Source organism: Cavia porcellus, unplaced genomic scaffold (genome assembly GCF_034190915.1).
Source record: "Cavia porcellus strain 051 isolate PalLab524CR breed Dunkin Hartley unplaced genomic scaffold, mCavPor4.1 scaffold_16, whole genome shotgun sequence".
Classification (NCBI taxonomy): Eukaryota; Metazoa; Chordata; class Mammalia; order Rodentia; family Caviidae; genus Cavia; species Cavia porcellus.
This window is the reverse complement of record NW_026947499.1, coordinates 7,424,417-7,437,446: the sequence shown is the minus strand read 5'-3', so window position 1 is coordinate 7,437,446 and position 13,030 is coordinate 7,424,417. Positions and strand designations below refer to the sequence as shown.

The window sequence follows — 13,030 nt, the reverse complement described above, 5'->3', positions numbered from 1 at the left end:
ATGTGAGCTACCATACCTGGCTTCACCCCAGCCCTTTAAAAAATTTTTATTTTGAAACAAGTCCTGCCTGCATTGCCCTTCCTGACTTGAACTGTGTCTCAGCCTGTAGAGTAGCTGGATGACACGTGGGCATCACCACCCCTGGCTACAAGTGGCTTTTTCAGTTGGCCTTTCCAGGGGGTCTCTGAGTGGCACTGACACAGAGTTTCTGTCCACGTCCTTCCTGAAGGGCAGGCTGGACACCATATGGGAGGCTGCTCGGTGTTCCCGGAAACCACAGGCCAGACACAGAAAGCCCTGGCCGTCGTCCCCACCATGTCCAGTTGGTCAAAGCGGGTCCCAGAGCCAGTCCGTGTCCCTCCAGGGAGACACTAGTGAGACAGCACGGATCACCGGAGGCCATGGACTGATGAACGGAACTCAGCCGTTCCACAGGGAAGGTCTGTCACAGGAAGCTGGGTGTGGATGAGGCCCACACGGGAGCCCGTCTGTCTAACCTCAGTGTCCCTCTGTCTCCCGCCCCCAAGCGCACACACGATGCAGAGGCAGCTTCCTGGATGTGCTTGACTTGTGCCCTGCAGGTGCCCTCTCAAAATCCAGGCCGGCTTCCCAGCAAGGGCTCTCCCTTCCACCTTTCCTCGGGCCCTGCGGATGCCAGCCAGTCCTGCGGGCCTCTCTGCCTCCTTGTGACAGGGTTTTGAGTCACGCTGGAGCCCACAGTGGCTCAGGGCACCCGGAACAGACAGCTGGAACCTTACATCACAGTAGGGCTGGGCCCCGGCCTCAGCCGCTGCCTCCCTGTAAATCCTGGCTGCTGCTTTACCCTCTGGCGCTGTGATCCAACCCTCTCTGGGCACCACAGGAGGCACCAAGTGCCTTCAGACACTTTCTTAACCTTTTAGATTTTAATTCTTAAAGGGTTTCAAAACAAAACAAAACAGACACATAAAAACATTCCACCAGGTGTGGTGGCATATGCCTGTAATCCCAGAGCTCAGGAGGCTGAGGCAGGAGGATTGCTGCAAGTCTGAGGCCAGCCAGGGCTACACAGTGAGACCGTGTCTCAAACAAAAAAAAAAAAAAGCAACAAGCAAAACAAAAACAGAAACAAATGCTGAGAACAAACCAGCACATAAATTTTGACCACTGGCAGCACCAATCACTGTTCCTGTGCCCACAGAAGCCCGAAGGGACTGCGGCTCGCTCCATCCGCCCTCCCCCCTCCTGCAGCTCTCCTGCCACTCTCCCTAAGAGCCTCGGGATGGAGGGACGTGGTCCCCACGAACCCAACATCTGGGCCCCAGATAGTTTAAATGGAGCTCTGCATCAGCGCTGCCCTCCTCTTCCTGATGACCCAAAATCCTTCTCGGTAACAGAGATTTGTGTCACATTCTGCAAATTGAAAAAGGGAAGCGAACTGAGAATCCAGACCTTGCTCAAAGTTTGCTTTCCCTCCCTCAGGACTTGTCCTCCCTGCTCGAGTGGGAAGTTGTGTCCACGTGTCTGCCCGAGCTTTGCGCTTCGGGACCACATGAGCCATGTTTACCAGGGAGGCCACCGTCGTGGAAGTCTTGTCACACACAGGACACACGCCTTCTTTCAAAACCTGGCTTTATTAAGATGAAGCAACCGCGGGGCGTGCGCGGAAGCAATTGCAAGGAAGAATAGGTTAAAAGCAGAAGCGCAGATTTCCACAGATTCCTATCAGGCCAGAGATGCTCACATACCCTTGGCTCCCCAAGCGGCCCAGAGCAGTGGAGAACAAGGGCTTCAGGTCGTGATAATCAAGCAGCTACTTAAAGGGCTCCTGCGCCTCAGCATGTGTGTGTTTGTTTCTGTTCTGTTTTAATTGCTTTTTCTTTTGTGTGGGTTTTTCTGAGACAAGATCTCACTATGTAGCCCAGACTGGCCTTGGACTCTGCAATCCTCCTGCCTCAGCCTCCCAAGCGGCACTGCACCTGCCTGTGCCTCAGTTTCCTTATGTGTAAAAGCGTAGCAATGTAATGAGTCGCAACTCAGCCACTGACTCCAGACACCGAGCTGCACACGTGCCTCTCTCTGCACTCACTCAGCAGGCCTTTACTGCGCATTCAGGATATGCAGGCGTTTTTCTAGGCCCCAGGGACACAGTGGTAGACAAAATCTTGCTTCAGGACTGTGCATGCATTGACTCTGGGAAGTCAATATTACTGTTACTCCTGTCTGACAAGAGGAAGCTGAAACTGGAAGGGGTTCAGTACAATCTCCCCACAATCATGCGTGTAGCAAGTGGCTGAGCTGGGATTCAGATCTGGATGGACCTAAAGTGCGGGCGGGCCACACTTTTTTTCGGCAGGCCGTGCTGTACCTCTGCAAAAGGAAAGGGTAGAGACAGCCTAGGCGCTGTTTCCAGGCTAACTGATGAGAGGCTGGCAAGGTCCACGTGTGGAGAGGACAGTAGGATCTGAGAAACAGATACAGATATAGGAATAGAGTGCGATTTTCACACTTCACACTTGGAGAACGGAGCCAAGGTTAGCAGGGAACATTTCCCCATAATTCAGGACTGGGACAGCCTGTCACTGCATGGAACCAGCTAGTTTTGATAGTTTGAGAGCAGACTTGGGATGTACATATATGTAAGGGGTCCCGCAAAGAAAGGGAAATCCTGCGGTTTGCACAGAACAGGGCAGGATGCTATTCAGCTACAAGGTGAAGGCTTTGAACCTCTCTGCCACCCCCAAAACTTTGCTGTCACACAAAGTTGACTAGTGAGCTTCCTGCCTGAGGCTGAAGTCGATAAATACTTGGAAAATTGAATGAATGATTCCAATCCACACTTGCATAACAGCAGCCGAAAGCAATTAGCTTGGACTTAGCCCAGAAGGATTTTTTTTTTTTTTTCCTTTCCCAAGCTCTCTGCTGCCTTGGAGAAGCCAGGGCAGGAAAACATAACCTTCAGTGCTTTCTTTGAAATGCAAAGATCTGTAGATAAATGTGGGGGCTCCAAGGGCAAAGCAAGATGGGCTCCCTGGGGCCCTTGGGAGACGCACGGGGTCACCAGGCTGAGGCAATGCGGTCTAAAGCACACGAAAAGCAAAGCGCCTTCTGTGAGTCTCTGCCTCCCAAGCTAAGCTAGGCTGGAGGGCCACTGGGAGGCGTTAACCTCATTAACTTGCCCCAGGGCAATCAACATTGTTTCCTCAGCAGCTGAAAATGACATGCAGCCTGCAGCCTCCGAGTTCCCTGCAGTGGTCCCCTATTACTGCAACTGCAACACAGAAATGCAAACCACTCACATGCATCTCCCGGAACCTTCCAAAAAGGTAGAGGGACGCCGTTTTCAGTTCTGACAGAGGTGGGGTGGGGTGGGGTGGGGATACCGCCTTTTCCAAGGCCACCATGCACAAGCACAGGTTCACCCCAAGCTGCCCGTCTGTCCCTTTGACGCCTTGGCCTGCCTGTCTCAGTGACACGCCTGCAGGTCCCACTGGGTGTCCAGCCGGCTCCGGAGACTACCTTCCACGCTGAGGCAGCTCTTTGGACACAGGCTCGAGGCCGGCAGCTTCTGAGGCTCGCGCGTCCTGGGGCGTCCTGGGGCGTCCTGGCCACCGAGGGCTCCAGCTGCAGGTTTTGAGCTTGGTGTAGAATCTGGGGAAGGAAGGGCTGGCGAAGTAGTAGATGAGGGGATCCAGCACGCTGTTGAGGTAGGTGAAGCTGAGGGTGAGGTGCAGGGCCAAGTGCACCGAGGAGTCGCAGGCACTGGAGGGCACCGTCCACAGGAAGTAGAGTCGGGCCAGCGCGCTGGGCAGGTAGCAGGTGACGAACACTGCAGCCACCACCACGATGAAGCGGATGGCCTTCCTGGTCCGTGCCTGTCGGGCCAGGTGCTGCCTCCGCTTCAGGCTCCCCACGACTTTGCAGGAGCAGAAGAGGATGACGCCCAGGGGCAGGAAGAACTCCAGCTGGAACATGACATCGTGCCAGCCATTGGCTGACTCCATGATGAAGCTCTCACAGGAGATGCCCTGGTCCTGCGCGCACAGGTGACTTTCCAGCAGGAGGTACAGGGTCCCCAGGATGACCAAGGTCCAGAGGACGCAGACGGCGCCGGCCGCAGTGCGGTTGGAGATGGCGTTGAGTGCGTGGTGGGGGTGGACGACCTTGAAGTACCTGTCCACAGCCACCACCGTCAGGAACACGATGCTCCCGGCCCGGTTTGTGGCCAGCATGAAGAGCACCAGCCGGCAGGGAACGTCGGCGAAGCCCCAGTGTCTGTGGCGGCGGTAGTAGTCGGTCCTGAAAGGCAGGCAGATCATGAGGAGGAAGTCGGCCACGGCCAGGTTGAAGAGGTACACGGTGCTGGGCCTCCAGGTGCGCGTGTGGAAGCAAAAGCCGCACAGGGCCACGCCATTGCCAAGGGCGCCTAGCACGAAGGCCAGGATGAGCAGCGGCGGCATCACCTTGGACACAGGGTCCCCTTCGATGAGGCAGCAGGACCCATTGTCCACATCCATGACGGAGTGGCCCTCTGGGGTCCCCGAGAAGCCAGTGATGCTGATCCAGGTGCTCCCACCCTGCTGGCTGCCACGTCCCTGGGTGCGGCCACCACACCCACAAGAGAAACTTCAGCCTGAAAATGAAACCCGGGCGACAAGGTCCTTTCTCCAGAGCTTGGATCACAAGCTGTTTGCGTCTGGAGAGCCCCAGCCTGGGGTCCAGCCTGCTTCCCAGAGGCACACACTTTTGGTTAAGTGCTTATTTCTGGGAATGGCAGCCCCAGGTCCTGAGGAGACTGGTGCCCCGAGAGCAGCTGAGTCCAGACCCCGGATAATTGCAGCTTCTCTCTTCCTCTCCAAGCTGCTGGTTGGAGAGTGCGCAGAGCTGCCCAGAGGCAGGGAAAAAGCTTATTTGTCCTCCCTGCTGGTGGAGAAATACAAACATTTCCTGGAGTCACTTTCCTCCCCTAACCTTTGCCTGACTGGCCTGACCTCTCTCCATCCCGCTGGGCGGCCCCCAGTGCCAGAGAGGGGAGGCCCAGCCCTGTGGCCACTCCGAGCCCAAAAGCGCAGCCCTTGAAACTGGGCGCTTGGTCAGATGAGGAATCCAAGTCAGAGAGGGACTTGGAAATTAATTTAAAAAGAAGAAAGAAAGACAGACAGAAAGAAATGAAAAAGAAATTGGGAAGTCTGCAGGAAAAGCTGCTCTAAGAGGGGCGTCTGTTGAGTGTTAAAAAGAAAACTATTCGACAGCATGCAGGAGGCTGAGGCAAGAGGATCACTGTGAATATGAGACCAGCCTGAACTACACAGTGAGACTCTGTCTCAAAAAAAAAAAAAAAAAGAAAAAGAGAAACATTCTTTAAAGGGTCACTTTCCTCCCCTCCACTTCGCCTCCCTGCTCTGCATCCTCCGCGGGCCCAGGTGACCAGCTGTACAAACAGCAGGGCCATGCAGTGGACCTGCAGCCCACGTGTCAGGTCTGCCTCCTGGGGAGCCGATCCTCCCCACCCTATCCCCGCTCCTCTGCTGGGAAGCAGGGCCTGAGACCCTGGCAAATTCAGCTGCTCCAAAGAGCTGAGCACCATGATACATTGTGGGTGTTTTGCTGTTGTGGTACTGGGAATTGAACCCGGGGCCTTTGCACTGGGCTTCACCCTCCTGCCCCCGCCTCCCAGAGTGCTGGGAGTACAGGCATGCATCACCACGCCTGCCTGTGATACTTATGATTTACATTTTAATCATTGCTGAACTCATCCGTGGAGGTAGATGAGGATTGTGGGAGCTTCTCGAATCTGTCTCTAAAATAATCATGGGTAAAATTAGGCTGCATAAAAAATTAGAGCTTTTGCTACAATTTCCTGTCCCTTGGCTGTAGTGATTATCTATCTGCCTATGCCTCGCCTCTCCCGAGTTAGGAGAGGCGCTGGGGGAGGGTGCTTGAAAGAGTGCCAACGCCTACTTCTTCCAAATGCTGATTAAAACTGACCTTTTCTGAGAGCTGGATGGCAAATCAGTCCAATTACACGCCCCGCACAAGATGCCAGTTCCGTTTTTCATTCAAAAGCCTTCACTTCTGCTTTCCGATCTTTTCTGATGGCAAGACTGGCGGCTTGTGGGTCACATCTGGTTCAAAACCACTTTGGTTTGGCCAACATGTTTTGAAAATCGGAAATTGTCCTAAGGAAACCCAATTTCTGTCTTCTTTTAGAAAGATGGTAATAGGTATGGTGTTGCGCGCCTGTAGAATCACCTGGGCAACTGAGCGTGAACCTGGCCTCCCTCTCATTCAAAAAGCTGGGCACGTAGCTCAGTACTCCCTCAGTTGCCGGGACTCAAAGGAGAGAAGGAAAAGAACTTCTGAAGACCCGCCATGGGCATTGAGGCTCTCACAAGGGACCAGCAGCTGGAGCTGAGTCGCTGCCCCTTGGCCAGAGTGTGGACTCTGCAGATCACCGCGGACCCGACTCCCTATCCCCCTGACTGCCCTGCATCCGGTTGGCCCCTGCCAGCTCTGCTGCGGGCAGCAGGTCCTTCAAGCCAGCTCCACCTTTACCTTTCTAGTCTCAGGTGCACCACGGCCGCCTGACACCCCACCGTTCGCCCCTGACTTCTTTTTTTTTTTTTTTTTAATCAAAACTTTTTTTTTTTTTTTTTTTTGTCTTTTTCCTTTTTATCGGTACCAGGGATCGAACTCACGACTGCCTGCTTGCAAGGCAGGTGCTTATGCCGCTGAGCTAAATCCCCAGCCCCTCGCCCCTGACTTCTAAGGAGGAAGGCCTGCAGCAGCCTCTGCGCCCAGCTCCCTGCTCCACCAGGAGCCCATGTGGACAAACCTCGCGGTGTCAGCAGGAGGGGCACAGAATCAGGACCCCTGCACTGGGGATCAGGCTAGGGCTTCACTTGTGGTAGGTCAGATGTCTAGTACTGAGCTGTCCATCCAGCCCAAATAAGCAATCTTTTTTGTTTTGGTTTTGGAGACAGGGTCTCGCTACATAGTCCAGGCTGGATCTGAAGTCACTATGGAGCCCACGCTGGCCTCGCAGTAATCCTCCTGCCTCAGCCTCCTGAGCGCTGGAGTCACAAGTGTGTGTGCACCACCACACTGGGCTACATAGCAAGCATCCTTCAGGCCAGGTTATCAGAGAGGGACAAGGATCCTCATAAATGCAAGTACTTCCCTTTTGGTCGCAGGAGTAACACTGCCTTTCTTCTCCACATCCTTGGTCATGTCTCTTTCCTCTTCGGTTTTTTTTTTTTTTGGTCTTTTTCATTTTTTATCGGTACCAGGGATTGAACTCACGACTATCTGCTTGCAAGGCAGGCGCTTATGCCGCTGAGCTAAATCCCCAGCCCCTCCTCTTCGTTTTTGACTGTGGTGGTGGCTGGTAGGCGGAGGATTACAGAAGAGAGGTCAGTTTCTCTTTTTGTAAATCCACTCTTCCACAATGGATAAGGGGGCTCAGGGGCATAAGCGCCTGCCTGTCAAACACAATGTTGTGAGTTCAATCCCCGGTACCAAAAAGAAAAAAAAAAAAGGAACTCAAATCACAATGGATAAGGGGTCATACTCAGAATATGTAATGACGCCTAAGGCCCAAGAGCAAGAAACCAACTAATTAAAACATGTGCAAAGCCTGGCGTGGTGGCACACATCTGTAATCCCAGAACTCAGGAGGCTGAGACAGCAGGATCCTTGGGAGTTTGAGACCAGCCTGGGCTACAAAGTGAGTTCAAGTCCAGCCTGAGCTGCATGGTGAGACCCTGTCTCAAAAAGAGAGAAAAAAGCAAAGTACTCAAATAGTATGCAAATGGCCAATAAGCACATCAAGAAATAGTAAATATATAATTACTCATTAGGAACATGCGCATCCAAACCATGAGGCACCAGTTCACACACAGCACAGCAGCTGTTACCAACCAAAGCAAAACAGAGCGTAACAAGCGTTGGGAAAACTGGACCAACCGCACCCTCTTACATTGTTGGTGAATGTAAAACGGTGCACTGACTGTCGGAAGGAATGTGACGGTTCCTCAAAAAAATAAAAGCAAGAAAGAAAAGTTGGGCTGCGTACGGCGGTGCATGCCTGGGATCCCAGCATCTGAGAGGCTGAGGCAGGAGGATCACAAGATTGAGTCCAGCCTAAGTAACTTAGTGACTTAGCAAGACCCAGTCTCAAGACTTAAGAAGGAGTGGCGATGTAGCTCATGCCAAGGATTAAATCTCACCACAAAATAAATGGAAATAAATGAAAAAGATAAATACAGAAAAATGCAAGGGAAGATAAAATCTGCCTCAGCTTCCTTCCGTGCCACTGACTCTGACTCCCTTCACCCCCCAGCGCCTGGGTGTGGGACGCCTCTTGTTCTCCTGTTCTTTATGATTTGAGAGTTTGGTTCTTTGAAATCTTTTATCTCTGCACAGTCACTCTATGTCTTTGGCTCGTGGTACTCAACCACGCTGGGGAAAAACCAATTCCTTTCAGCAAAAAGGACGGCCTGGGGAGGACTCAGCCACCACCTTCCATTGAGCAGCCAGCAGGCTCCCGACCTGCGGGGACACAGTCTGACCTGGCTTGGGTCTCAGGCTTGGGTGTGGCGTCTCCTAGGCCTGGCTGGAAATGCAGCATCTCAGCCCTGCAGCAGACATCTGGGTCAGAGGCTGCTGCAGTACTCAGCTGAGGGCAACCATGGAGCCACACCAGAGCCGCGCCAGTCTGGGGGTGACCTGCTGGGGCCCCAAAGGCCCAGGGCTGGAAGCTTCAGCCCTCCCTGCCTGGCCCTGGGTGGGGCGCAATGGGATCTCTGTAAGGCTGCTGGCCTCCTGAGGGTCACAGATGCACACCGCCCCTGCTTCTCAGCCAGGCTGGGATGCAGTAGTCGGGGCAGGATCCTTGGCTTGGGGGGCCAAGATTATGAGCTAAATAAACCTTCTTTTTAAAAATCCAATGAACTGGGGCTGGGGATTTAGCTCAGCGGCATAAGCACCTGCCTTGCAAGCAGGCAGTCGTGAGTTCAATCCCTGGTACCTATAAAAACGAAAGACAAAAAAAAAAAAAAAAAAGAAAAAAAATCCAATGAACTATGGTATTTTGTTGTAGGAACACAAAGCAGGCTAAGACAATTCATTTTCTCTCTCTCTCTCTTTTTTTTTTTTTTTTTTTTTTGAGACAGGGTCTATGTAGCCCAACCTGCCCTCAAACTCAGACCGATCCTCCTGCCTCAGCCCCCCAAGTGCTGAGGTTACAGGCATGCACCACCACATCCCGAATATTTTGATTTTATAGATATGATTTAATATGGGTTAGGAAAAATGCAGCTGGAGCTTTGGACCTACAATGATAGGAAGGGGCTTGTGAATGGAGGAAATGGGGGAGAACTGCTAAATTTCTATGGACAGAAAATAAAGAATGAAGGAAGATTCAAGACAAAATGAAGAGCATCAGAAGTCAGGCTGGAGGGCATCTGAGGGAGATTCGAGGAGTCTGGATTTTTTGTTGGTTTTGGTTTTTGTGTTTTGACACAGGGTCTTGCTCTGTAGTTCAGGCTGGCATTGTGAGGCCAATTTGTGAGGATCCTCCTGCCTCAGCTTCCCGGGGACACCTCCACCTGGGCCAGGGCCAGTTCCCAGCCCGTGGGCCTCTGTAGGGACCTCTCAGGAGACTCTGCCGTCTCCCGGCCCGGTGCCTCCACTGTGGGCCTCCCTTTGCCTCGGCTGTACCCGCCGGCAGATTCTATAGCTACGGAGATGTTCTCTGGTCCAAGGATTTGACCAACTGTGAGGCAAAAATACTCAAAACAAACTGTGCCTGCACTGAACATGTACTGATGTTTCTTTTTCTTGTCAAGATTCCTTAAACAAGACAAGTGTGGTGGTATAAACCTGTAATCCCAACATTCAGGGAGGCTGAGGCAGGAGGATGGCAAGTCTGAGCCCTGCCTGGAAGTGTAGCTCAGTGTGAAGGCCCTGGGTTCAATCCCCAGGGTTGAAAAATAACCCACTTTATTATTAGTTAACGATATGGGGTTCTGGGTGTGGTGTTTGTAATCCCAGCGCCGGGAGGTGAAGCAGGAGGATTGGTACAAGTTTGAGACCAGCCTGGGATACACAGTGAGACTCTGCCTCAAAAACAAAAACAAACAAACAAAAAAACCAAAGCAAAAAAAAAAAAAAAATCAAAACCCCCAGAACCACATTGGGTAGAACCACTTACATACTGCGGGCATCTCCACTGGGTGAGGTACATGTTCGAAGCCGATAGAGATGATTTAAGTACATAGAGGCTGTGTGTAATTATATGCAGATACAATGCCATTTCACACAAGCTTTTTAGAATCTGCTTTTTGGCACTGGCAGGAAGAACGGACCCTGTGACAAATCTCCAGGGGTACCAAGGGACGGCTGAGCTACTGAGCTCTTGCAGCGAGGCTTGTGGGAACCGATTTGTTAGTGTATTTTAGCTTACAGTTTCCAAGCCACATGTGGTTTGTGGCTACCACGTGGGCAGCTCGGGAGGCGACACTTTCCCAGCTCCCAGCTCACTGCCCGGAGTCTGGACTCAGCCTTCCTGCCGGGCCATCTCCACTGTCCACACGCTGCCCACGCAGCATGGTCCACTTTGCACTCGAATCTCCTCCACCTGGTGCCCAGCACCAAGCGCACACACAGCACATGCATCTCTGATGTTGTCTTTGTTGTTCCCAAACTTTTTTTTTTTTTGTCTTTTTCCTTTTTATTGGTACCAGGTATTGAATTCACGACTGCCTGCTTGCAAGGCAGGTGCTTGTGCTACTGAGCTAAACCCTCAGCCCCTGTTCCCAAACATTGTAACAGCACGAGTAGGGCAGAGAGCAGAACACACAGTGACAGCACACCTGTAATCCCAGCACTTGAGAGCCCGCAGCAGGAGGGTCCCCACAAACTGGAGGCCAGCCTGGGCCACAAAGTGAGCTCAAGGTGAGCCTGAGCTGCACAGGGAGACCCTCTCTCAAAAACCAACAAAGGGCTGGTTTATGTAGCTCAGCTTTGGCAAGTGGGAAGCCCTGAGTTTGAATCCTGCTACCCAAAAAGAAAAAAGAAAAACAAATGAAAAAATAAAGACACACTCACAATTACCAAAGAGAAAAATTAAGATTACTTAATGTAATTGATTTTCCCCAGCACTCGGGAGGCTAAAGCAAGAGGATTGCTGTGAGTTTGAGGCCGTCCTGGGCTACAAAGTGAGTTCAAGGCCAGCCCGAACTCCATAGAGAAACTCTGTCTCAAAAAGACCAAAAAAAAATTTGATATTCTATTGATAAAAACAACCTTAAGGGAAGTAAAACTTTATTCTTTCTCTAGGATCCAAATTGTTCTAAGAATTTACCTCCTACACATGAGTACTGTCTGGTATTTAATCTCCAAATCTCTTCAGGGAAATTTATCCATGCAGGAGACAACCTTAAAGGGAAGCTCAGAAAGATTTTGAAAAAACACTTTAAAATTAGAGATATTCTCTATAAGTGCATTAATGGGATATAACAATATTCAGTGGCCAGGTTTGATGGTACACACTTACAATTCCCAAACTTGGGAGGCTGAGGCAGGATATTCGCCTCAAGTTCAAGGCCAACCTGGGCTATATAACAAGACCCTGTCTCAAAAATAATTTTTCCCCCAATGCTCTGAAAACTTTCCAAAGATGGTGAGAGATATGGTCTGTTGTTTCTCGAATGATGGTAATACAATAAATGCCCCAAATAATAGCCTCCATCCAAATTAAAAATGCAGGTAGAGGGGCTGGGGATTTAGCTCAGTGGCATAAGCACCTGCCTTGTAAGTGTATGGTCATGAGTTTGATCCCTGGTACTGATAAAAAAAAGAAAAAACAAACAAAAAATGCAGGTAGAAAAATCATGTATCATGTTTGTGCCACAAGCTTTTGTCAGTGTGTTAGGTGAGAGCCAATACAATTTTTTAAATCAAAATTTTGCACAGAAAATTTGAAAAAATCTGGGTGTGGTGGCACAAACCTATAACCACAGTGCCCAGGAGGCTGAGGCAGGAGGATTCCCATGAGATCAAGGCCAGCCTGCACTATATAACTAGACCTGTCTGAACAAAAGAAGAAAAAAAGAAACAAAGAAAGCTAGCTTGAAAAATATTTAGTTGAAGGCATTCTAAATTGAAACTATTCACTTAGGTAGTAATTATTACAATCTAATTAGAGCAGGGTGTGGTGGTACAAAAAGACAAAAAATAAATTGAGTAAAGCACTGGCGTAGCTGAAGTCTGGCAGGTGTGACCAGAATGTCATCCACCTGCTCTCCTTTCAGTATGTTTGCACAGCTGGAAATAAAGTAAACCGTGTGTGTTGGGGGGGGGGGATCGTTTGCTTACATCACCAACTCCCTATGATGAAGGTAATCATCACACACTGCAGACATGAACTACTAAAAACAAAACATTTTTAAAAGAAGCAAAGGCCCGATGTGTTGGTACACACCTGTAATCCTAGCACTCAGGAGGCTGAGGCAGGAGGATTCTGCAAGTTTGTAGCGAGTATGGGCTTCAGGGTGAGTTCAAGGCCAGCCTGAATTCCCCAGTGAGAGTGTCTGAAACTGACAAAAACCAAACCAAACCAGGGCCAAGGATATGGCTCAGTGGCAAAGTGTCTGTCTAGCAAGCTCAAGGTCCTGAGTTCTAATCCCAGTCCCCCCCTTAAAAACAAACAAACAAACAAAAAACCCAAACCCAAACCAAAACAAGACAGTTACTGAGTGTTTGCTGTACCAAGTGTCTGGGTACTGAAACTAACTACAGAAAAGAGCTGGTTACATTCGTGTTGGAACCTAAACTCCTGTACCAGGAATAAACCACTGGGGGAACGGTGAAGAAAAGCGGTTTAGGGCTGCGGACATAGCTCAGCGGCACAGCACCTGCCTGGCAAGCTCGAGGTCAGGAGTTTGATCTCTGGTGCCAAAACAAACAAGCAAACAAACAAAAAACCAAAACAAAACAAAAAAAAACAACCCAAGAGTTTATATGAAGGAGAGCAACGTGGGGGACTCTT

At 50.7% G+C, this 13,030-nt stretch overlaps 1 protein-coding gene across 1 annotated transcript; it reads right to left on the bottom strand.

Moving 5' to 3' along the window:
- Window positions 1–1,594: 1,594 nt before the first annotated feature.
- Window positions 1,595–4,908, bottom strand: Hcar1 (hydroxycarboxylic acid receptor 1). The gene is given in 2 exon segments (XM_013144777.3): window positions 1,595–3,589; window positions 3,591–4,908. Coding segments are annotated over 2 exon segments (1,050 nt in total). The 5' UTR covers window positions 4,497–4,908; the 3' UTR covers window positions 1,595–3,445.
- Window positions 4,909–13,030: the final 8,122 nt, after the last annotated feature.